Below are 26243 nucleotides of genomic sequence, written 5' to 3'. Positions count from 1 at the left end.
ATGAAGAGCCCCAACGACGTTACGGTAAAATTCCGCGTAGTCGGGAATTTCGTCGGCGCGCTGGAAATTGAGAGGCAGCCTGATTTCGATATTGTTAAAAGCAGGTCTCCTGATGACGTTAGCAGCCCCACCGCCCGTCATGGGAGAGTGTCGGCTGGGTCCCGGTCGTGCATCATCTCCGTCTTCCATCAAAACAGAGATCGCCGCGTTTATCGGGGTTAAACGAGCTCTGTTTAAAATCTCTTCTCCGCGCGCATTGCGCGGGGAGGGACTTCTTAAAGGTGAAAAAGCGCGAGCGTCGTTAGGCGTTTGATTTAATTCATCCACCGCGGATTGGACGTGAGGATTAACTTCACACGCGAGGAGGTTTACGGCGTTATTTAACGGAGTCAGACGTACCTGGTTCAACGCCGCGGGACCGGACTCGTCTGGAGGTGAGGTGTGCGGGGGGTCAGGGGGCTCTTCAGTATCAGACTGGACCGTCGAATTTATAGCGTTAATCGCAGAAATGATGTAGGGGTTAATTTCTTCCGATTCTCGTTCAGCCGCTAAATTGTTAAGAGCCTCATTTAACGGTGTTAAACGAACACGGCTTAAAAGTCTCTCTCCGGACTCGATGTTATTTTGAGGCGGCGAATTTAACGCCTCGGGTAATGGACCATCTGCTCCAGGAGCGCTCCCCGCTGAGTCGATTATTGAAGCGTTTAAATCCAATACACGTCCGAAGTTATTTTCCCGATGTGAATTCTCTCCTTCCATCTTTTAAAATCTGTAGCAGGAAGAATCTACCTCAAGAAATTCAGTTAATATACCTCTTCAAAATGAATTCTCCCGTTCCATCGGAATAAGAGAAAAAATAAAAAAATAAAAACAGACTACACATTTTCAAGAAAGTTGCGTGATGAGGTTAATCCCAGCTCAGAATATCTTCGAGCCTTGCGTCTCTGTGGAAAATAGACGGTCTCCCTCCACCGCGTGCTGAAAAAAGAGAAAATCGTTAGTTATTAAATATTTAAAATAAATAAATACATAAACTCCGACTCCTTACCGTGTACATCCGCGGATCGTTTTACGGGTCTCTCCCACTGACCCGCTTCTCCATGGGCTGTGACAGAAAAAATCGGGTTATTCCAGAGTTTTAATCGTGATTTAATCTCGATCGCTGTACTTACATCTGCGTGGTGAAGTCGGGGCTTCCAGCCTTCGAACTTCTTCAGGGGGCTCTGACTTGATTTCTAGAATTAACATAAATAAATGAATACAAAGCATCACCCTCGCAAGCGGATATTCTGTACTATTTCAAATATATTACCGAGGACGGGTCCGAACGCGCTCTGGACCGTCTGCGTGGTTTTGTCTAAAAAAAAATAAAAAAAAACAGTTTCAGACGGCGTGCATCATTTAAAACACTCATTTCTATCAAAACAGATTACTTAAATCACTTACCCTGAAAGCTGATGCGGTTTTCGCACTCTGCTCGAAGACAAGAAAACTTAATTAAACAACATGGTTTTCCAGGATTTTTTCCGCAAATTTATTCTATTTTATACCCATAGCTGGGGGTCCAGGCATCTTCACTCTTCACCGGTTGTAGTGGAAATGCTCGCTGACTCGTTCCCAGGGACGTAAGTGATAAGGAGCATTGTTTATTGTTCGGGCTCGGGGCAGCATCTCCGCTCAGCGGGTGTCCCGCGCCCCATGATCGATCGGCTAATATCTTAAAAGAAAACATCATCTGGCGTGAGTGATAAGGAGCATTGTTTATTGTTCTTCGGGTTCATCACCTCGGGGCAGCATCTCCGCTCAGCGGGTGTCCCGCCACACACACACACACACACACACACACACACACACACACACACGCACACACACACACACACACACACACACACACGCACACACACACGCACTCACACAGACACAGCTCTGCAACAGGTTTTACAGCCGTGGGGTCATGTTTCCGCGAGCAGCTCTATGCGTGGGTATTTGACCGTCTTGCTGCAAAGACTTACAGCCGAGAGACGGCTATTTGTACCCCCTTCTTTAATTTACGAATTAAAAAACAGAAAAGGAAACGTAATAATTTAAGAATTAAAAATATTAAAGGGGCATTAAATAATAGACACTGATTTATGTTTAATTATTTCAGAATTAGTTAATTCTTTAATACATTAAAAAGATCTAGGTATTTTTAATCGTTCTTTAATTCATGAAATAAAGTGACATTAAAATATTAGACCCTGGGTGGGAGGGGAGGTATGGCTTGGAGGCGGTGCTTGGCCGGGGTTAGGGGAGGAGCTTGGGGGTGGGGCTAGGGGAGGAGCCAGGGGCGGAACTAGGGGAGGAGCCGGGGGCGGGGGCTTAGGGGCGGGACATACTGACGTCATCGACTCTGATTGGATGTGACGTCATAAGGGGCGGGGGCTAGGAGGTGGGACTAGGGGCGGGGCTTAGGGGCGGGGCATAATGACGTCATCGATTATGATTGGCTGTTACGTCATAAGGGGCGGGGCTTGGAGGCGGGACTAGGGGAGGGGCTTAGGGGCGGGACATAGTGACGTCATTAATTCTGATTGGCTATGACGTCATAGAGGGGGCGGGGCTTAGTGACGTGGCCGATTTTGATTGGCAGCTGTCACTTTTTTGACGAAAGGTGGGTCAGTTTTCTCTCTCAGGCAATAAGCAGTTTCAGCTGTGGCCTGAGAGAGAGGGCGTATTGTTTGGGGACATTTGAGCATCTGCTTTTTGCAGATAAGGGTTTTGAAGTTAACAGCCGCTGATGTTCAAAGGGCAAATATGTTGAGGATGTGCCAATCCCTCCCTTTCTTTTCCTTTGATTTTTGCATATTATTGGCACAGCCATGCTGCCCTTCTCAATCTCTCAAGAAGAATATTGTCATGACTTGTGTAGAGGTTGCTCCCTGCTGGATTTAAAGTCTATTGTTAGCGTGTTTTCGGTCAGTCCTGACCCACTTTTCCCTCTACAGTTATTGAGCTTTATTGCTTAGCACTCCATGTAATCCCAGAGAGAACATAAATCTTTTTATTTATTTTTTACTCCAAGGAATGGTCCTAATAGTTCTTTCTGGCCTGTAGTTATTGGAACAGTGGACAGTGTAAGTCTGTTCAGTCATCTATTCAATTCAATTTATTTACAATGCACCAAATCCCAAGCTTAGTCACCTCAAGGTGCAATATACAAGTAAGGTGTACTGTAGACCTTTCCCTGCTAGTAGTAGACCAGACTCAGTGGGGTGACCATCTGCTATGGTCATGCTACAAGACAAATCTTTTAATGGGAGTTTTCATATTTCCCTGCTGCTAAAATCTTTGGTAAGGGCCTTTCGGTGCAGAAAGAACGGAAAGATTTCAAGTGCATAACTTTTTTTGTTTGTTTGTGGAACTCGCTTTGTAAGTGCTTGTTTCCCCCAAGCAACTTCAGCAATGGTGCACATGTTGTTATTTCACCCACTGTCCACATGGGTCCTCATTTAATAATTATGATGACAGACTAAGAAAAAAAAAGCAAGAGGATCAAATTTTGCTTTGAAATCTGATATTTTTATTTTTTTTAATATTTTATTTATAACTTTTATAGTTATAACAATAACAAAAACAGTACAGACTGGTTAGACATGTATTGGTATTTGACAATACAGAGTCCGAAGACATTCAGGGCTGATCAAGTCCAAAGTGGCTGCCCATTTAGGTTTCTTTGACATCCGAGTCCCATTGCTTCCAGGGGTTTCCTCCATGTTTTTATAAATGACTGCGTTTTGCCATCACTGAAATGTCCAAGTTTAAGCATAGTCATAAGTTCTACAATCAAGGATTTCCATAAAGAGATAGATGGAGGATCATCCCCCACCCACTTCATCATAATACTTTTTCTAGCCAGCATCAATAGTGACTGAACAACACTCTCATTTTTTGTAATTGAAACAGGGACATGACCGAGCAAACACATCATTGGATTTTCAATTACCTGTTGTCCCATAGCTTTACCTATATTAGAGCAGACCTTGTTCCAAAATTTCTGGATATAAACACATTCCCATAAGCAGTGATACCTTGTACCCACATGAATTTTACACTTTAAACAATTTGGTGACATACCCACATTGTATTTACTAAAAATATTTGGAGAAATGTATACATTGTGCAAAATATTGTACTGCAATTCTTTAAACCTATTACAAATTGAAACTTTTGATGGCAAAGTAAGAATCTTGTCCCATACCTGTAAACGTATCTCACATTCAAACAGGACTCCCCATGATTTTCTCAGCCAAGAAAGTTTGTCCACGCTAAGGGAATATATTTCTGAGTAAAATTTTGAAATAAAATGTTTATGATCTTTATTATTAATCAGAAAAATCTCTAAGTGATATGTATCTGGCATAAACTTAAGAAATTTAATCTTTTGTTGTACATAATGCCTTAGTTGTAAATATTTATAAAAGTCCTTATTCAGTAGAGAATATTGAGCTTTGAGAGATTCAAAGGATTTGAACTCTCCTTGTTTGAACAGGTCAAAAAACCTATGGATCCCAGCCAGGTGCCAATTTGCAAAATTTGCTCCTAAAATTTGCAGAGAGAGATTTGGGTTACCCACCAGTGTGGACAAAATTGGAAATGATTGGCTGCATTTAAAAAGTTTTCGAAGTTTATCCCAGGTCCATAATACATTACATAGTAAAGGGTTATTTTTAACTCTGCTTGATAGTGTGTTCAATTTAGCACCTATTAAGTTGATAGGCAATGATGAATTACACAGCACTAATTCAATATTAAACCACGGTGAGTCTGAGTTTTCATGTATCCACGCACTTAAAATCCTAGCTTGTACTGAAAGAATGTAATACTCTATATTGGGTAGGTTCCAACCGCCTTGTTCTTTAGGCAATTGAAGTGTCTCCAGTTTGATTTTTGGTTTTCTTCCTGCCCATATAAAGTCCACCATGGCTTTATTGATGATTTTTATGTCCTCAGATTTTAAAATAACAAACAGCATGCATATAGGATATAATATTTTAGGTAGAATAACCATTTTTATAAGATTAATTTGGCCTAGAAAAGATTGGGAGAGCCTTCCACCTTGTCATTGTTTCACATATACTCCTGATCATCCCATTTATATTTTCTGTGTATAACTGATTCACCCGTGGAGTAACCCTTACTCCCAGGTATGTAAAACCCAATGGCTCCCAGCGAAAGGGCTTCACATAAGAAGGCTCTACATTTCCCGAATCAGAGTCATAATGACTGACTTGTCAAAGTTCACTTTGTAGCCAGATATAAGACCAAAGTCCCCAATACAACTAATCAGGACTGGTAAAGAATTAGTAGGATCTGTCATTGTCAGCAGTATATCATCAGCGTATAGTAGTATCTTATGTTCTACCTCCCCAATCCTAACACCATGACTATTTTTGAATTTTGTCGAACAGCCATGGCCAGTGGCTCAATGGCCAAAGTGAACAGCAACGGTGACAGGGGACTGCCCTGGGCTGTACCCCTGCCCAGCTCAATAGGAGAAGAGAGCAGACCGTTAGTTAAGACAGACGCTGTTGGGGATTTGTACAGCAATTTGATCCAACCCACAAAATTGTGACCAAAGCCAAATCTTCTCAATATTTCAAACATATACTCCCATTCAATTCTGTCAAACGCCTTTTCAGCATCCTTAGAAACCACTGCCCCTGGCGTTTCCTTACAATTTAAGAAGTAGATAATGTTAAACAGACGTCTGGTATTGTAGTAAGAGTTACGACCCTTAATGAAGCCAGTCTGGTCCGCTTTCACTACTGAGCACATTACCTTCTCCAATCTAAGAGCTAGTATTTTTGAAAGTATTTTGTTATCTACACCCAGAAGGCTGATGGGTCTGTATGATGAGCATAATTCGGGGTTTTTGTCCTTTCTAGCGATTAATATTATGTTGGCCTGATACATAGAATTTGGGAGCCTGGCCTCTTCAAAGGATCTGTTGTAAACTCTAAGCAATAGACTAATTTTTCCCGTCATAGTCTTAAAAAATTCTACCGGATAACCATCCGGGCCAGGACTTTTCCCAGATTGAAGCGAGTCAGTTGCTTTGTCGACCTGTAACTGGGTTATAGGAGACTCCAAAAAATTGGCTTGAGCTTTAGACAGCCTGGGAAATTTCAGGCTATCCAGAAAAAAGACGGAATTAAGCTTTGAACTGTCCATCTCAGAGCTGTATAAATTTGAGTAGAAGTCTCTGAACCTCTTGAAGTCTGATTTTAAAAAATGAGTGAGAAAGTGAACAATGGTTTGGAAATTGGTTTTGCACATTTTGTGCTTACAGAAGATTAAAAAGAACTGTATTTTGTTTTCATTCAGCTGTAGTCAAAGCAACTCTAACCAGCTCATTGGTTAGTCTGCCTTACATGAAATCTTTGGATATCAGGGGAAGAAATTTCAGCTATCAGGCAGAGCATGCAGTGTTTTTCATTCATTTTATGTTACTTTTTAACCACATATGGTACAGCATCATCAGTGTTAAATATGCCCCACAAATGCTAAAATAAACAAAACAAAAATAAGTCACACGCACTTACTTGATCAGCATTTGTTTCCTTCAGTTTATTGTTGATATGTAGCAACAGTGGTTTTAGGTTGTAAGTAATTAGTGATTTTAAATATTTCTAATAATTTATTCCTGGATATGGGAAAATTTTTCCAAAGTAGTTTTCCATGAAGATTTGTACAGGTCTATGTAATTATTCAAACATAAATAAGTACATGGTAATTGATTCCGATTGGTAGCATTTCAAAAGGGATTTTTCATTTATGCCTTCTGTATCTTTGCTCGTTTTCCTGTCCTTGTCTTTGCAGTCAGCCCCTGACCTGGACAAACAGGAAACACTTAGTGTTATCAGTGGCCACTTTGTATGTCTTTATAAGTGTCGTGTTAAAGACAGACTGGGAACAAGCACTACAGTCCACACCCTGATCCCACTGTAAACACGATTATCAGTCAGAGAGACGGCAGGAGAAAGGGAACCTGAAAGATGTTTGGACAGATTGAGCTGGAGAGGATGGGTGCAGTCCCGCAACGGAAATCAACACAACAGAAAGTCAGAACTCTTCAACAGCCTGGACGCACAGAATGACAGTGGTCATACTGGTTTATAATCTCGGGATTATTGAGCCACATCTTATTGCTGGCGCAAACCCATGTTCCTTAAACCTTGGCTGTCCAGTGGAAGCCTATATAGGTTAAGCCTGTAGTGCTTAGTATCAGTAGATATTACCCAAAGTCAGTTAAGCCCTTTTCAGACATGTTGTGAGCTGTAACAATGCGGACATCATCTAACTGCTGAACTGGCTGCATTTTGACTCACCTTTGCATCCCATTTTGTGAGAAATGGCTCCACTCAGACAGAGCACATGAATGTTAGACGAGCGCTCACCATTTTTCAGTTCTGTATCAACCAGCATGTTTATTTTGCATAAGTTGCACCCTCGTGGCACCACCCTAGATCTAGAAGGAGAATGGTCATGGGAACCCAGGACCTTGTGTGAACTGTTTCTGCCACCATGCTGCCTGAAGCTACTATGAGTTTATGATCAATAAATCTGCTTTAAATGGTTCAGCTAGTGCAGTCTGCTTGGGCTACCAATGCAAGATGAAGACGTTTTTCCTTGTGGATCCTTGACACAGTCTGCATTTCAGTCTGCATTTCCACTATGCTTTTAAAAACTCAAGTAGGTTTTCTGGCCATAATGCACTGGCAAAAATTAGAACATTTGCTTTCTCTTTCTCTGGAATATACTCACTGCTTTAATATGCCCATTTCTCCACTCCGTCTTATTCATTTATTTTTGAAGCTCGCTCCTGCATGGATTGTGCACCATCCCTGCCACCTCATGATTATTTGACCAGCCTCCCTGCGATGTCACTCGATGTGAAAGGGGCCAAAACTGGAGCATGAATTCCGCTCCACTTAAACCTGTCTATTACGATGTACTCTAATGCTATCAGTGTCATGCAGCTTTGCTTCATTGTGACGACTTTTCATTTTTGCTCAGCCTCATATCATGTAGGCCATTAGTGACATCATGCTATACAGTGGATCAGTGTTTCCCTGTGATGTTCCAGTCATGCTGTTAGGATGGATTTGTGTTGGAAATGGTTCAAAGTTCTTTGCAGTTTTCTCCCACATACAGTGAGTTCATGCTAATGAGATCACAGTATGAGAAGTTACAGCAAATCAACTTTTGGATATGCAGAGCCTTCTTTTGCAGTATTGTAGTGTGCCAAAAAAGGGAAAAAAAAGAAGCTAAGGCTATGAGGAAATTAAAACTCTGTTAGGAAAGGTTGACCCCTGATGACTGTAATAAATGACTGGAACAAATAGGAAGAACTTTTTGAGTGATTTCGGTCAACCTTTTCCTGGATTTTGTTACTCTGTTCTATGCGGAGCATTGCCATTTGAAGCAATGGGAGTGCATAGTAAGAGTTTGTTTTCCACTTCCAGAGGGGGCAAGAAACTTTTTAAATAAACACTACCCAATCTAGAGCCCATGGATCCCCACAGGCAACATGCTACTTTTTGTGTAAATGTGGTTTTGGTAGGGTTTTTTTTTTCCCCAACTGTTATGCAGTAAAAATAGATTTGAAACTTTCAGATGTTAATGAAATGAAGAAAATGTTCACAGTTGTATCCAAATATTAAGGAATGTAATCAGAATATTTAGATTAATAGCATCATTATTTTGTAGGGTTGTAGCCCAATATGATTTCACAACTGCAACAAAGATGATAATAAATAGCCTAACTAATGAATCAATCAATATGAGGTATATGTAAAAATGTAAATAATTGTCTTAAAGCTAAAATTCATGTATAAGGGAGTTGTCTAGTTTTTTTTTTTTTTTTAATTAGGACTGCAGTATTAGTTTTAACATAATTTTTGAGTTGATAAATTATGTTCTGTGTATTGATGTGTGCTTTTTCTGTACAAATTGTACATTTTCATCTCACACTAATAAATGTATAATTTGTGTATAAAGTAATTTGCATCCTATCTGTTTTAATACCTCATTTATAATTTAAGTTTTTTTTTTTTTTTTTAAAGTAGTGCATGTTTGTTGCATGACTGATTGTCTATACTTGCTTTTTTTTCTGGCTCATGTTTGCTTATTGGCCCATGCTGGAAGTATTTGCTGTTAGTGTCGTGCTAGTTTAATTTTGTTTTAAATGGTAAATTGATAAGTCGATACTACGCCTATTGTGATAGGTGTAGTGTCAACTTATCATTCAATATATAATTTATAATTGTTATAATGAAGCCAATCACAGCTTTCACTGGGTGAGAGGTGGGTATAGCTGGACAGGCCACCAGTATTTTCACACACTTACTCTCACCTACGGTTAATTTAAACTTTCCAATTCAGCTAACCTGCATATCTTTGGAAATGGGAGGAAGCTTGAGCACCTGAAGGGAACCCACACAAACATGGAGAGAACACGCAAACTCCACACAGAAGGATCAGGTGCTGTGAGGCAACATTGCTAACCACAAAGCCACTGTGGCTCCCACCTGGCAGATTGATGTACGTTTCTGTAAGTGCTCAGCTGTATGGCTTCGCATGCCATCTGCTATTTCCACTCTCCCAGAGAGCTTTCTCGTTTTACACGTCCTCTTTAATAGTGTCTCGCCTCTCAGTTTCGTGCTTTGAAGAGTGGAACATAAGTAGTTATAAACACTCCTGTGTGGGCATTATTTTACAACTGGATAAGGATCAGTTCCCCTGAGATCCACGTAAGAGAAGAGAGAATGATGTATTTTCAAAGCATCATCGATTAAGTTTTGCATTCCGCTTCGTTGTTGATTCTACTCGCTTTGTGACTCCAGCGTTGTGTGTTAGTCTTTGCTGTTCCAGCAGCAAGAATATTTATAGCGCAGCATTTTTCACCCAGCTGCACACAACATTTTGCAGGCATTGCATTTGGGTCGAAGCCCAGGTGGTTTCACCATGTATCACTGTGTTGACTTATTACTTTCCTAAAATAGGTTACACTTTGATACGTGAAGTATTTCGGGAGTCACCGGGTTCACGCCGTCTCACGTGTAGGTCACCAGGGTATCGGGTCAAATCTGACGCTGCTGCATACGTGTAGGAGCAAGTGGTTAAAACACTTGGCTTGACTAATGCAAGTTGAGTTTCTGCCTCTCACGATGTTAGACAAGTGATTTATTTATGATCTACTGCTTAAGCAACCACTGACCTTTTTTAAAGTTTTGACTGGTGGAAAAAATCCCAACATACTTGTGAAATGTTGAAGAGTTGCAGTCTTTACTTATGTATTTGATTTATTTAGCCATATCTGATATTTCTCATCTGTATATTTCATGTATGTGTGACCTATAGCATGTTGTGGTCCCAGTATGTCGCAGGGCGACATACAGACAAACACATTCACACCTGCACGCACACCTACAGACAGTTTAAAGTTTCCAATCAACCTAACCTGCATGTGTTTGGATGTGGGAGGAAGCCGGAGCACCCGGAGTGAACCCATGCAAACACAGGGAGAACATGCAAATGCCACACAGGCCACAGGTGGGAATTGATCCCATGACCTTCTTGCTGTGAGGCAACAGTACTAACCACTAAGTCACTGTGCTAATTAATCATTATTATAATATTCCACAAACCCACCCACACATACCATCATCCCATTTTTGTAGTGGACAGTCTGGCTTTGCGCAGCTGTCAGTGTGCCGGTTTCTCTTCAGAGAGAAGATGTCAGTGACCGCACTGTTTGTTTATAGAGTTAAATTGTTTATTTGTAATAGCATGAGCTGGAGGTCGTTAACAACTCCTGAAGTTTGCAACTGTGAAAAAAGGAAAACCTTCAGACACATCAAATCAAAGTCACCAGATCCTAAATATTATTATTTTTAACCCTGTAATTGCCTGACTGTGTGTGTGTGTGTGTGTGTGTGTGTGTGTGTGTGTGTGTGTGTGTGTGTGTGTGTGTGTGTGTGTGTGTGTGTGTGTGTTTGGGGGGCGGGGGGTTGTGTGGTAGTCTATGTGCTCAATATGTATGCAGTCTCCTGTCAAAGACTTCATGAGTCAAACTGAAATGGGGTATAGAAGGTCACCTCACTGAGACCTTTGTTTAAGCTTGATTTTGGGTGCATTTCCATTTTAATTGTGGCTTACATGGAGCCAAGTCTTTGAAACATTGTGAAAGCAATATCTTATCAAATACTTTGTGGATTCAAGTCACACTTGGTATGCAAGGTCACCACACTTAAAGGCCTCATGTAGGTCTGATGCTGGCAGTGTTTTCATTCTAATGATGGCTAGCAACTGGCAGTGTCTCTGAAACGTAGTGTGCTCTATAATATGGGCTTAATGGATTGTGATGCAGGTTGCTACTGTAAAGGTGCACTGACACATGCATGACTTTGATTCACACACTTGCATGACCTGTATGGTGCCGGAGACTAAAATTGCCTTTAACGGGTGCAGACTGAATGTGAGAAGGGTGCTGGCGTGTGCAATTGCGCAAAGAGAATTTTGAAATATTCAAAAAATCCTTCATGCATAAATGTCGTGCTACGTGGCGCGATCTGCTCGCCAACTCAACATGCAGCTCGTCAAGTGGAGTAAAGAAGTGAACAGAGCGAGTGGTTGTGTCAGCGAATCATATCAGAGCGCAGCTCGTCGGAAGGATTATAACGAGATGTTAAATCTGTCATAAACATACTTTTACAACTGCACACAAGAAGGAAAGAAAATACAACTGTTTTACCAAGCCTTGACAATGTAAACATGACAAATAATTACCTTTTTAGATGGCTCCAAATGCTTTCTCCAGTGCGCACGCGCGAACGGCGCTGCTGGAGCAGTCCATTGTGATTCAAGAAGTGATTAGAGCTGTTTTCAACCGACAACTTGCAGAGAAAATGATTAATCTGCTGCAAAATAATTATTTTATATATGCAGCTTCCAGCGTAGAGCGCATGGCAGGCAGTGGAACAAAGCACTACGTCCAGCTGGGAACACAGCGGGTGGGATCATCATGACGACGTGCGTGCAAGTTCGTGAATCAGTCATGCACATGTCAGTACACCTTAAGTCATTCCTGGCTAAGACTTTTCAGCATTGCCTTTTTGTGTGTGTGTGTGGGGGGGGGGGTGAGGTTGGTCAACATATGGAAGTTACTATTAATGTACAATTTGTGTACACATTTTTTCTTTATTTATTGCATTTTTTTGTAGAATAATTTTTGGCTATAAACCGTGGAAAAATTAAAATTATTTGTTGGAGTTGATGGATGATTACATGACAGATATAACAAGTGCACCAACATCTTTTGGAATGTATTATATCTGACTTTTATTTAAAAAAAAAAAAAAAAAGGGCATAAACTGCCACATTAGCTCAGAAAAGACAGAGGAGTATTTGAGACTCTGCGTTGTTTTTGTGCGTGGTTACTATTGATGTGTTTAGTTATTTCCAGATTGAATTTATATCTTGCTCCAGAAGTAAATCACTGGTGGCCACATCTTTGCGTGGTGCTGTTGTATGACCTCACACAGATTGCTTTTGAATGACATCATGGGTGATGGTTTCCAATTGTTGACATGTCGCTATCTGAACGGTCTGTCAGTAACACGAATGTGAGGCTGTTTGCTTTGTGTGTGTGTGTGTCTACTCACATTTTGTGCATGAATGCTCAGCATGGGCATCATTCTCTCCCTCTGAAACATTACTCACCTTCAGGGCTTCACTAATGTTAGCAGCACATATAGGAAGCAGCTCTTATAGAAATGTAAATATTTGAGGTAATGTGTATCCTTTAATTTGGAATCGTGATGAGATAAATCACATTAATGATTATATGCTTTTCACTTGTCTGGCACTCTCCCTTTTTTCTTCTTTTTGATATGCTCTGTTTTCTGTATCACCCTCTACAGGTGCATGAGTGGAACAAGAATGATGAGCGTCTGCTTGCTGCAGTGGAGCATGGCGAGGTGGAAAAGGTGGCCTCGCTTCTTGCAAAGAAAGGAGCCAGTGCTGTAAAGCTGGACCACGAGGGCAAATCAGCGTAAGAATTTAAATACAAGGAATTCCTCTGGTACACATTCGTCCAAAAATTCACCCTGTGTGGAATGGCTAGTGTGTTTCTTGTTTATTCATGTGTCATGCAGCATTGAAAAATAATGAGAGAACCTAATGATCTGACCTTCAAATTACACGTTCTGATATGTTCTTTAATTTTAGCAGCAATCTGTAACTCGGTTATTAATTTAACAACCAGTGGCATTTTTAATTAATTAAAAATACATGTTCAGTTTTCTGATTGATCAGTTAATTGGTCAAGTGACTAATTTGTCCGTGGTAACAGTTTTTATTAGCCTGGGAAATAGAAGAATTAGAGAGCACATATTTTATTTTTGCCCTTCTCCCATTCAGAATTCATCCCAGCCCAAAAACAAACAAACAAAAAACCCAAAACACACAGGCAAATCACAACTGTCTGTGAGATGGAGCAGGGTTTAAATAATGTTGCATTTGGTGCAGAACATCTGAGCACTCCTGACAGCAGAATTTGCAACTGTAGAAAAACGTCACGTGTCTCTCAGTAAAAGTTGAGTTAACTCATAGTAAAACCAGAATTAAAGAGTGGATAGAACGTGTGGCTGGGGATGATACCAAAGCATGTCTTCAATGCTGCCAGTTAGTGATGGAAAGCTATCACATTTTCCTAGAGTCCATAGTTATCATGTGCTGTGCAAAATGGGGCTTCATTACATCACCAACTACTTGATTTGCCCCCTCTGGTGTTTAAACAAAACGCAGCTGATTGACGTATGATCACAGTGTTTTTATTCAATAACTATGCACACTTAATTAACAATAGAAAACTATGTAAAAAGTTGCATTATTTATGGAAAGGCTCCAGTCTGCATGGTCAGTACTTGCACTAGTACTCATGTTTCTTGTTTTTTAATTTTGTTCTTTATTTAGCGTTTGATGTTATTGTGTTATGTAATGGCGCCCCCTCTGGCACTGCAGCACAGTTAAGAACAGATAAACACCAGTTGTGTAGTTAAACTGTGTCTGAATGGGCACATTCTAAAGTCTCTGTTTTTCTGAAGCACTGTGACGCTCCATATCACGGGCCTAAAACTGACTTCAGTGTTATTAAAATGTTTGACATTTTCTGGCCATGCGACGCCGTTTATTCAGCCATTGTTCTGTGAACCGGCTCATTTCTTTTTTTTCTAGCAGCAGTGCAGTTTGTCACCTCACTGGTAGAGATTGTTGATAAGAGAGGCACAGTGTTAATATTTGACCTCTTTTTCTGAAACACAACACCCACTGACCTCAATGTGTTCAGCAACTCACACGGGAGACAGCAACAGCAAAACACCCACAAATGTGTCCCAAGGAGACGAGTTCACATCCTTCACCTTTTCTTTCTCACATACGAATGCAAACCCACGGTCTCAGTGAATCATGATGTGTGTGGCTGTTTGGGATCTCAAGGCTCCAGCCTTTTCAGGATGCACAAAGGAGTCTACAGTATCTCTATGGTGATAAAACCTGATTGAAAGGCATGTGAGCAACGGAAGGCTGAGTGTGTGTGTGTGTGTGCTTTTTTTTCATCCTGCTTGCTGAGCTGGAAGGCGCTGTATTGATTGTATAATACACACCAATGGACACACATAAATGGAACAAATTTCTTTTTTTTAGTCACAGGCAATAGTGATATCAACTTATGACATTCCTTTGCAAACCAGGCAGTATTAAGTGAAAAACGTTTGTCGTCTACACATTTCAGTTTGTAAAGAAATGTAGATTTGAAAACCTGGAACTGGTCTAGAAAAATCATTTGTTGTATATCTGTGCAACACTTACTGGCTTTTTGTTGATGACCTGAATGTTTTTTTTTTTTTCCTTAAGAACAGACAGAGTTGCTTTTAAAGCGCTAAAGTTATATTAAAGCGGTGATATTGTGTGGAATCATTTATCTACCCTTTTCTGTTAAATGAATTTGTTTGCAATTAAACATTCTCATAGTTCAACAGTTCTACATCTATGCACGTAGAAAGTGTTCTACTTGAAGTAAAAATTCTCCCTGAATTGGCTCGTTTTAGATGTCTGTGACATATGCCACACAAGTCAAGTGAATTGGCATTATATAAATTAATACATTTGAATTTGGAAATTTGAAGTCCATTTAGAGTTTCCTGTTTTCTGTGAGACACACCCACTGAGCCCGTGTGTGTGTGTGTGTGTGTGTGTGTGTGTGTGTGTGTGTGTGTGTGTGTGTGTGTGTGTGTGTGTGTGTGTGTGTGTGTGTGTGTGTGTGTGTGTGTGTGTGTGTGTGTGTGACACACCCACAGTCACTCTCAGAGACTATCCCGTTAAGTGTGACGTAACGCATCATGTGATTCTCAACGTCCGGCTCCAAACAAAAAAGGCGCGCTGTCATTAACATTGAGAACTGCACTGAGACGATCTGATCAGGCTGCACTTTAATTGTTACACACGGACAACAGCATTAACATCACAACATAAAACTTTTTGTATATTGTGCCTAAAACTCTCCTGGATATATTAACTGGGTTTTTAGATGTTGTTACTGCGTTTGTTTTATGTAAAAATGTCAGACGCTCAGGTTGTTTCTCCGTTATTTCAATGGGAGTTGCTGTGAGCTGTGATCGCTTCCTGTTCATGTCGTTCGGGGAGAAAGTGAAGTTTGCACTTTAACGTCCTGTTTATTGTAATAAATATTTTTTTTATTAATAAACAGACATGTATATTTTACCTGTGCATAATAAAATATGTAAAGTAAAAGAAAAATTTTTTTTATTAAGTGTTCCGACCATAGAACCAGACGAATGCGTTTAACGGAAGTGGAGGCGGAGAAGGGAGGGATGGAGGTTTGCGCACAATGTAAACACAAACTAAACTTAAACTGTAAATCCTTAAAAGGATCAAACAGACATAACTTTAATTGTAAACTTGGAGGTCTTTGGACCCGGAAACAGATTTATCACGTGATGCATTACATCAGAGCTTAACAACCAGATGTGGTGGTGCAAATAATGAGGGGGCGTGGTCAGCAGTAGCTCCTTTCTATTTCAACTAAAAGGCACAGAAAGCAGTTGTTTTTTATTGATATGAAAGTGTTTTTCAGAAGCGCGTGTGTGTGATGTATGATCTACAAAGACACTGGATGGTCTGAATTAGCTTGCTGAAAAGGTGTATAAATGTATTTAACATTATGATGTTTTGTTACTTTCTTCCAATGATTAAATTTTTAGTTTTATTTGTGTTGTTTTTATCTCCTTTTTGAGGATATGTTTTAAAAAAATTACTTTGTTATAACTTTGTGTGTGTGTGTAGTCTTCATGCAGCAGCTGCACGTGGTCACACAGACTGCCTGTCAATCTTCTTGTCTCATGGAGTCGAACCATCAACCACTGATGCTGCAGGTTTGTGCATCATGCCACTTTTTGTTGTGCTCGTTTTCATTACACTCAATTAATAAATACAATTAATGAAGGTCAGTGAAGGTTTCAACAGGTTTTTTTTTTTGTTTGTTTAATGCTCAGGATTTAGTCCTTTACACCTTGCTGCAAAAAACGGCCACACAGAGTGCTGCAAAAAGCTCCTTCAGGTAAGGTGAATTTTCCAGAGATTTTAAAAACTAACCCAAAGAAAGTAAAGGTAACTGTAGATAAATGTATTCACAACTTTGTTTTGTTTTTTTGTCTAGAGATGAATGATTTTCAGAAAATACAGTGCTACAAATGATGTTTTTTGGTATCATAGATTTTTTTTCTAGTTTTCTTTATTAGTGGGTCAATAGAAAATGAAATCTGAGATGTCAGAATGTTCTGTTCCATAAAAAAATCTTTAAGTTAAAACCACAATATCATATTAAAATGGCAACAAAACTTGATTTCTTTGTGCATACATTGCATGATACATGACAACACAAAGATGATTGCAGATGATGAAAGAAAAGTTAAATAACTGTGTAAGCCAGGTTCAGTACATTCACACCATCTCAGAAATTACATGTAATCACTTACAAAATCATTGATGCAGTTTTATAACTTGAAATGGTCTAACATTGTTCTTATTTTGATTTATATTTACAGTTTTTCATTATTGTTGCACAGAACTTTATATTGCAAATTAAACAAACATAAAACTCAGTGACTGCAACCAAAACAGACTGAAGTGCTGCAGAAGAGAGCCGTTAAACAACGTTAAATCTGTGCTGAAATGTCTGCTGTTAATACGATGCAGCCTGTGCATTGGACATTGTGGGTTATTTGTGTCTTGAAAAAAAATAGCCTTTTCACATCTGTGTTAACAGACAAGTTTCTATAATATGTCAGACTTCATTTATTTTACAACACTGTACAATATGTTGCTTTTGAATGGATAAATTTGTTGTAAACTAAAAGTGACATTTAGGGTTTACTGTAATGGTTTTATGATGTTTATCAGCAAATGTCAACTTTAAGAATTTTTCGACTGTCAAAAGACACCTAACTGTTGCTGTTCGTGGTTGTTTTATGCACAAAATTATCAGTGTGTGAAATCGGGAACATAAATTGTACATTCATCAATCCAACATTTTTCCTGCTGTTTGTTCAGTTTGCTGATTGTCGTCCTGCTGGGATCTGCATGCGCACACGCTGCAGAATCTCCTGCTATGATTTGCTGACCTAACTTAATCTACAATTGTATGCACTACCTTGGCACACACCTGATTGTTATATAAGCCTGCACCGTGCACGCACATCTGCATGTGCACACAATGACGGTTAAAATCTGCATCATTACCTCCAAAATGCTCTTTAATAACAGTGTTTGAAGCTAAAGGAGTGTGTTGTTTTTGTTTACTAGTAGTTGGTAGTAATATTTATTGGTTTCACTAAGTGCAAGATGCATAAAAACAAGTTTTTCCACTTGTAAACACTACTCGTAGAATGCAGTAAAAATGTGTATTTGTAGAATTACTTGAGGCACTTATTGGGCTGTGATGTGCAGACATGTTTATAAATGTGGTAATGTCTTTCCCTTGCAGAGTAAATGTTGTGTTGATGCCATCGACGGATCAGGAAGGACGGCGCTGCATCATGCTGGTCAGTGTTTCAGCATAAAGGATGTCTGTCTGAGGTCACAAAGTTACTTATCTGTAAAAAGAAAAATGAATGTGGAAATGTGCATGGTTAAATTTAAGTTCCAATTTCATGTGCATGTGATTTTAAATACTGATTTAATTAATTGTTGTATTTGTGGCCCAGTTAGTTCAAATTCAAGTCCTGCTCATGTGAGGGATTTATGTTCACTGAATATCTGGAGGGTTTAACTTACATGAGGTTGAGAAGATTCTCGCTCAACTTTATTGTGGGATATTTTTCCTTCTGCAGCTCTTCATCCCCCAAAAACAAATTACTTTTCAGCTTCTATCCAGACAGTGCTTCTGTGCTGGAGTTTGCCGATCATCTGCACGAGTACACAAAGTGAAAACTTTGCTTGGGGAAAATGTTTCCCTCAGTGAATTTATTTGAACTTTTGGAAATAAGTTATTCTGGTTCTCTGTGCACACGTGAGCACAGACTTTACATTACACATCTTTTATTCTGTCCTCAGCTGTCAGTGGGAATGTCCAGACTGTCCAACTGCTGTGTGAATTCAAAAGCCCCGTCAATCTGAAAGACACAGTATGTACTTTAATGTAAATGTTTAACTTCTACAGTTTTTACAAACTGTTTATCTGAAACAATTGTTTTGTTTGTGTTGTTTATTTGTGTGTCAGTATCAGGGCGCTTTGGGTTTTTCTGTTGGATTTTTCTCCTTTATTGAACTTCACAATGGCAGGCTGGCAAACATTTTTAACTGTGAGGTCCATATATATTTGGACACTATTCAGCTCATAGTGTGGACTGTTAAATGTGAGTCCATCAATATTTGGTGAACAATGTGACGATTACAGCATCTCTTACATGTGATCCCCATTAAAGGAGCAAAACTAACTGGATGACAACTGTGTAATTCTTTCAGAATGTCTCTAACATGTCGCAGAAAAAGACATAAAGTGGTCATATTTATGATTTGCTTCTAATTTTCTTAAAAAACAAAATATATTCAATATCCAAATATATATGGACCCATTGTTCAAAGCTTTCATGTGTGTTTGAATTGCAGAGAGCAAAGGTTTTAACGTTTGGCTGAAGACTTACATTCAGCAGTAAATCTACATTATGGAGCACAAACATTTACTTCATCCTCCCTGTTATAAAGTTGAGTGATATTGTTGTGTGTGTACCCCCGCGTGGTCGAGGGTTGTGGTGCTGTGGGAGCGCTGCTCTCAGGCTGCAGACATGTGGTCTCCATTGCAGTGATGTTCCATGTTTGTGGTTTTTGGCCAGCCAGGGTGTGCGAGCATGATTTTGTCTGTATGTACGAGTGTGTGCGTGTGAAACAGAAAACAGCGTACAGCTGAGAAAAACCTAACAGAATAAGAATGTGTTTGTCTATTTAGTGTTCAGTTTTCATTGTCACACTGCAGCTGTCTGTTGGGTTTCACAAAGTCTAAAAATGAACATTTCGTATGAAAAACTTTATTTTCGTATGGAAAACTTTAGTTTCCGGATCTGGATCATCTCCAAAATTTAATGGAGTCTTCCATGGCCTAATATCTGCCTGTGGTGCAAATTTGGTGAGAATCTGTGAAGTAGTTTTTTAAACATAAAGCCTATATAAAGTGAACTCTTGATCCAGAATCTGAAACCAGATCACCTTCAAAATTTAATGGAGTCTTCCATGGCCTAATATCTATCTGTGGTGAAATTTAGTCAAAATCCATGCAGTAGTTTTGACGTAATCCTGCTAACAGACAGACAAATAAATAAAGACAGATGATTTTATTACGTCCTTGACGGATGTAACAAAGTAAATGTCACATGTTAGGATGGAAAGTTATAGGTTTGAGAAGGAAATTAAATGATATATTTACATGTTCAGGCATATGTTTTGACATGCATGTTGGCAAAAAAAAAGTGCAAACTTAATTTTCCACAATTTCTAATATTCAGTTTCTTAAGTCAGTGTTTACTTTATTGCTATATACAAAGTTAAATAAATAATAATTACTAGATAGATTTACTTCAGTTTTTATTTTTCATGTCAGTTTTTCTGTTGGTTAGCAGTTTAAATATAGCAGTATAAATGCCTCTTTAAACAACATGGAAGATTCCTGAAGCTTCATTAAATTGATGAATTACATCTTAAAGCCTCTGAGTGACTAATAGGTGTAATTAGAGCTTAACCAGGGAACCTTTGGCTATATTTAATGGTTTAACTGAAGAAACAGTGCCCTAATGTGTTTTAAGAGCGGGGGGTAAAAAAAAAAAAAAATTAAGAATTAAGTCGAGGCTTGAGGAGCACAATTTTGGGGTCCGCCGAGTCCTTCTGAGGAGCCACCTCAAAATGATTCATGATACCATGATCAGCCGTACAGTCTAGTAAGTCCCTTCAGCTGCTCCCTTGTTTTCACTTGGGGTCGCCACAGATCTGCATGTTGTACAAAAGTGTATGAAGCTTGGGGCAAAACAGACTCATTGAGGAAGGAAGCCAAATTAAGAACAGGAAATTAACACCACCATGACCTGAAAGGCAGCAGACCACAGGGGAAGCCATTAATCTAAAAATTGTCATAAAAAAAAAAAAAAAATCAAACATTTATAGCTGATCGCCAAGTCAGTGTAAATTCCTTTTTGGCCATGAGGTCCTAGGAGAAAGCCAGAGCATTTAAAAAAAAAAAAAAAATTAGTCTTATGGTACCATGAATCTCTTTCTGTGAGATTAGATCCACAATCTGGTGTTTCAGGCTTGTAAAACTTGCATAATACTACCACTATGTATAGCATGTACGAGGCTTTACCAGGAGTTGCCGATATAACTTAAAATTAATGCTATAGTATTTAAACTTTTTTGGACAGTGACTGGATTATATCACTGTATTACTAGTTGTGCACTATATGACCCCTTTAATAATTCTATTTGTAAAATGTATTTATTTTTCCAGCAGAAGTTTAATCTGGAGTTTTTTTCATTTTTAAATCAGCTCTTCCAAAGTTAAAATTTGGGTAGACAGTTTAATGAATAAAAGATTTGTTTTTTATGGTTTTATATATTTAAAAGGTCTGTGGCTGTTAATTGAGGATGGGTAAGACTTAAAGGAGTAGGCGCTGGTTCAGTTTAAACATTTCCATGATGACGCTGTGTTATTGTGAAAATGACTTTATAATGAGTTATACCTATAAGAAAACAGTTTTAACAGCTGTTTTGACTCAGCAGAACCTTGGAGCTGTAAAAACAAACAATGAATGATTGGCCGCTCAGACCACCTCCGTCTGTGCCGCCAGTCAGAGCTGCACCGAAATGTTTATCGGTCTCAAAATGAATGGACGTTTAATGGATATTATTTCATCTGTTGCTTTTCCTTGGGGTATATTTAAAAGAAAATAGTCTCAAGTGTGTTTTGTTTCGTCATGGTGTTGATGGTATTGCACAATTCATTGCACACGTCAATAAACAGACGTTAATGTTTCTAGGACCCCCAAAAAGAATGAGAAATTGGCTGTTTCTGTGCCTGCCACTTTAAATGGGAAGAAGGCACTGCTTGCCACACCTCCTCTGAGGAGCAGTGTAATCATTGAGTCGACACAAACAGACTGCATGGGCATGTTGCCGTGAGCTTAGTGGGTGTGTCCAAAGACAAAGCTAGAGCATGAATATGAACTAAACCAACTGTTTAACTTCCAAATTGTTCTTATAGTGGTATAGTTTCTATACATCAATATGAAAATGTGAGGATGTTTAACATGGAGCACAGACTATATTTAACTGAAAAGGTATATAAAACATATTTTGCATGTTTAACCCTTTCAAATTGTGGTAGAATCAGAGTGGACACCACCACCATCATCATCCTGAAATGCTGCAATTTGCAATCTTCCTCCATCTTGTTGGAGCTGAAGTGTTCTTGTGCTCTTTTGTGTTGAACGTAATGTCAAATTATAGTGTTTATCGAACAGCATTTCATCTACCAGGTCTAACAGCACGCGAATGTGTGCGTGAGATCACAGTGGCCTTGTCAGCTGGTTAGTCGGCTCACAGACAGCAAACCGCAGTCATCTGGAACACATTTTTACATTTTAGTTGTGTTTCTGTGCTGAGCAGAACATGGCAGCTCGTTAGCCGCGGCCTTATCTGACTCACATAAATGTACTGCGAGGTACCGAAAAAAGGAACATCAGCATTTTTTTTTTTTTTGGATGTTTTCTGAACGAACAAGAGTCTTTTTAGAAAACCAGGTCCAATTAAATTTCGCTCAATAACTTCCTGATGTTTTTAGTCGGGGGGGGTGGCCAGGCCAGGCTTAGGTGCCTTTGCCAGTGCGGAGGGGTTTACTGACTCTAACATTACAGACAATGCTGAGAATCAGCGGATGTCCTGATTGCAGCACTTGAGAAGCTGAGTGAGGAATCAGTGTGTCTAGGATTACGATTGTCCTGGATCAAGACTAAGATCCAGATTATCAGAAGTGTACCTGTGTGCGGTGAAAGTGTCAAACTTGTCTAGTGCTTCACTTATCTTTGCAGTGAGATTCATGTGTCTGGGCCCTCAGCCTTTGAGATTGAGTGCTGACCTGGATAGAGGTGTTTGACAATACTGATACCACTGCAGGACAGTAAAAACCAAAGTCTTTAAGGTCCCGTGCTAACTGTCTTCCTGTATGATTGTGAGACTTGTACGCTAACCAGTGACCGAAGGTAATGACCGGATACCTTTTTGGTGACTCTTTCTCTTCCAAGGACACTTAGGTACCACTGGAATGACTCTGTCTGACACGTATGGTTACTTATGGAGACATGTTGGCCATGTGGCGTGTTTCTCTGGGCGTGATCCAGTATGTACTTAATAGTTGCCTCATTGTTGAGAAGGCCAAGGATCGCCCACGTTTCACTTGACTGAGGCAGACAGCTGGTGGATTTTGTCGGTATGTGCCTCACGGACTATGAATTTGACCAACTTCAAAGAATCTGTCTTGACTAATTCATTGCCATTCTTGTTTTGCAAGAAGGCGAATTTCTTGAAATCATCCTCTTGTTCTTCAACTGTTATACCAGTATTAACACGTCGGTACCATCTGCAACATGTGCGCAAGACTGTGATTCTGCCACACAGGTGTAAAATGCTCACGTGTCCTATGATGGGCTCACATGTGGGCTGTTGTTCGCCTCTGCAGACTCACGCTGAGTTGTAAGGTCTGCTAATGCTTTCGGCAGAGCTCAGAGGAACCCGCTGTGGAAGCAGCAGCCTGTAATGTAACACACAAAAACTGTGCTGACACAACTTACCGTCTTGACATTCTTTTCCTTTTCTCCAGGCGGGCTTGTCTTGTTTGATTTTTAATGGTGTATAAAAGGCTTCCTGCAGAAGTTCATTCAGCTGAATTCAACCTTGGGTTGATTTTATATTTATAGATCTATGGCTCACTGAGTTTTGCCGTCATGCTTATTATTTACCAACCTTCTCAGTGCACAGTTTACTTGCACTGAGCTGTCCGAGGTCATGCACATGTTTACCGCCTGACAATCTTATTGAAAATTGTAGGATGTGCACGTCATATTAAACACCCACTCTGTTGTTCAGCTCAGGCCAAGAAACCCGTTGACTTGACTCCAAACATTCTGGGGCTTTCCACACATATTTCCTTCAAAAAATGTGTCCCACATTCTCAAGTGGAACAATTTTGCTGTTTCTGTTTGTCAGCTAAAACTCCACATTGAAGCCCGTGTCATGATGTGACATGGCGCATTTCCTAAATGTGTATTATGTAAATGTGTGTTATGTAGTTTTATGTTTTCTCACGTGATGATTTCATTTGTATCAGACAGTTAATGTAATTTCAAAACTTTGCTTCCTATGTTCCAAAACTGGAAACAGACCTTGAAGGGGAGGTAATGTGTAAAAGCAGTATCTACAAATTTTGTGTAGAAAATTCCCAAAGTCATCTGCTACAAGTGAAATTCAGGTTTGAAACAGCCCCTTTTAGACCTTTGTAACAAATGTCAAAGAATTCCATACCTGATTGTCTACTTTTTCTGAGACATAACCACTCATCCGGTCTGCACTTTATCCAACAGACACACTGTGTGCACTCCTCTCCCTTCAGAGGGGACGTGGCCTACAGCAGACCTTATGACCACGATTGCTTTCCGCCCCTACACTTACCTTCTGGCCTGCACTCACATTACACTATACATTCAGGCCCAAGCACCTTTACATACTGTGACTTTTGTTTTGGAAAAGGGCACAGTCCCACAGAGGATCACCAGGAGCCACTCAAATCCAGGCCAACTACCTAAATAAAACAATAAAATAAAAAGTACCTACACCACAAAAAACAGCCAAATACCAGAACTCGCAGAAAGGAGAAAGTTGAAAGTGTTTGCAGGCAGCGATATAATTTGTGGTACTTCAAAGGTAGCTCAGTTCCATGGAAAACTGCAAACCTGGCAACAAGGCTCCCATAACAATAATGGAGTTTCAAATGTTTGTGGATCATTTTGAGTCATTTTTTGGTCTTGTCGGTGTCGCATACCGAACGGTCCCCCCTATAAATCGGTCCTGCCTTCACTGCGCATGCGTCATTTCTGTGCGTTAGCTGCAGTTCACCGATTATCACCTCATTTCTGTGTAAACCTGCACCCCAGTCATCATCTATCTCAGTGACAGATATCTGAAGCTTTTGTACAACAATCTTTTCCACATAAATTCAACATTATTTTATTATAAAAGAGGCATGAAGCAATCAGAGCACCACAGCCAGACGAGCTGCTAGCTGCTGTGTTCACTGCACCTGCGTCACTTCAAAGCGTCAGTAGCGACTCACCGGTTATTGCCTCATTTCTGCTTAAAACGGCCTTGTTTCTGATTAAAACTGACTTTAGAATGATTTAAGAGGTTTTACCTATGTCATCTGATGTTTAATAATCGCATTATTCCCTTTGATCACTTTGGGTGTAGAGTCTCAGTCTCAGATGAGCTGCTGTAGTCCCCAATGACCCATGTGCAGTGAAGGCAGGGCAGACCAATTTTTGGGGGGGGACCGTTTGGTCTGCGACACTGGCATCTCGCATGCCTAGCATAGTAAATTATCCAGTACTTGATTTATAAATCATTCATGCTGTAGGGGTGATGATTATTTATTTATTTATTTTACTGAGGCAGCAGATGAGGAAGCATTTTGCATCTTTTCTTGCTAACCATTATTTCTGTTCTTCAGTAGCATCAGAAATCAGACCCGTGTTCAACCTAAACACTTTTGAATGAACTGAAAACTGTACCGCCGTTCAAGTAGTAATAATAAGTATTAATTAGTTGTAATTGGTCTCAGTTAGCAATCAAACAACATGTACTGCACCCAAGTCCAACAACCATACCCCAGACCACCTCTGCAAGTTGGTTCAGGCACAGTTAAGTGTACTGTGCTGGAGCATTCACACAAGTCAAATAAACTAGATTTTGCAGGTCAAACGTGTTCGGGCACAGTGCAGTTTGCCTAGTGTGAGTACGCCATAATCCAGTAGGCCTAGAAACAGTTTGAGTGGAACCTTAAATTTCTTCATGTTCAATCACCTCAGTGTATATGATGTATTAGTTAGTATTTGCCACAACCCTTGTTGGTTCTACTGTATCTTTCAGATCTATGCGACGTGGTGTGTATGTTTCTATAACACCACCTGGTGATCCGTATCAGCACTGTGAATAAAAATATATATAAAGACCATTTAATTTTATGTATTTTTCTTACTTTCTGTTTTCTTATTCTGCTACACTAACCTTCCACTGACTGACATTCTGACTTTTTTTTTTTTTTTTTTTGAGTAGTAGAAACACACTTGGTTGCTTGCATGTTACTGGTTTCTTGTTGTGAATTTGTCTTATTCCCGCTTTATACAGTGTGTTTGTATTTTCTCAAAGCGCCTGCAGAAATGAAGAATGATTAATATCTTTGTCGTCTTTGCCCTAAAGGATGGACTCACTCCTTTGCTGTTGTCAGCCAAGCATGCTCATGCTGAGGTGTGTAGTTCTCTGCTGGACTATGGCGCTGAAATCAATTTGTGCGACAACAACGGCAGGTACAA

General features: G+C 39.7%; 1 protein-coding gene across 2 annotated transcripts in view; it reads left to right on the top strand.

Moving 5' to 3' along the window:
• The window catches only part of rai14 (retinoic acid induced 14), a 102546-nt gene that overhangs the window by 61690 nt on the left and 14613 nt on the right, over window positions 1-26243 (top strand). For both annotated transcript variants that reach the window (XM_034192159.1, XM_034192160.1), the window contains exons 3-8: window positions 12966-13096; window positions 16408-16496; window positions 16617-16681; window positions 18107-18164; window positions 18676-18746; window positions 26131-26237. In XM_034192159.1, coding sequence (XP_034048050.1) covers window positions 12966-13096; window positions 16408-16496; window positions 16617-16681; window positions 18107-18164; window positions 18676-18746; window positions 26131-26237 — 521 coding nt within the window. The remainder of the gene's footprint in view (window positions 1-12965; window positions 13097-16407; window positions 16497-16616; window positions 16682-18106; window positions 18165-18675; window positions 18747-26130; window positions 26238-26243) is intronic.

This window comes from Thalassophryne amazonica, chromosome 17 (assembly GCF_902500255.1).
Source record: "Thalassophryne amazonica chromosome 17, fThaAma1.1, whole genome shotgun sequence".
Taxonomy (NCBI): Eukaryota; Metazoa; Chordata; class Actinopteri; order Batrachoidiformes; family Batrachoididae; genus Thalassophryne; species Thalassophryne amazonica.
The sequence above is the reverse complement of the archived record's forward strand: the minus strand, read 5'-3'. Positions and strand labels throughout refer to the sequence as shown.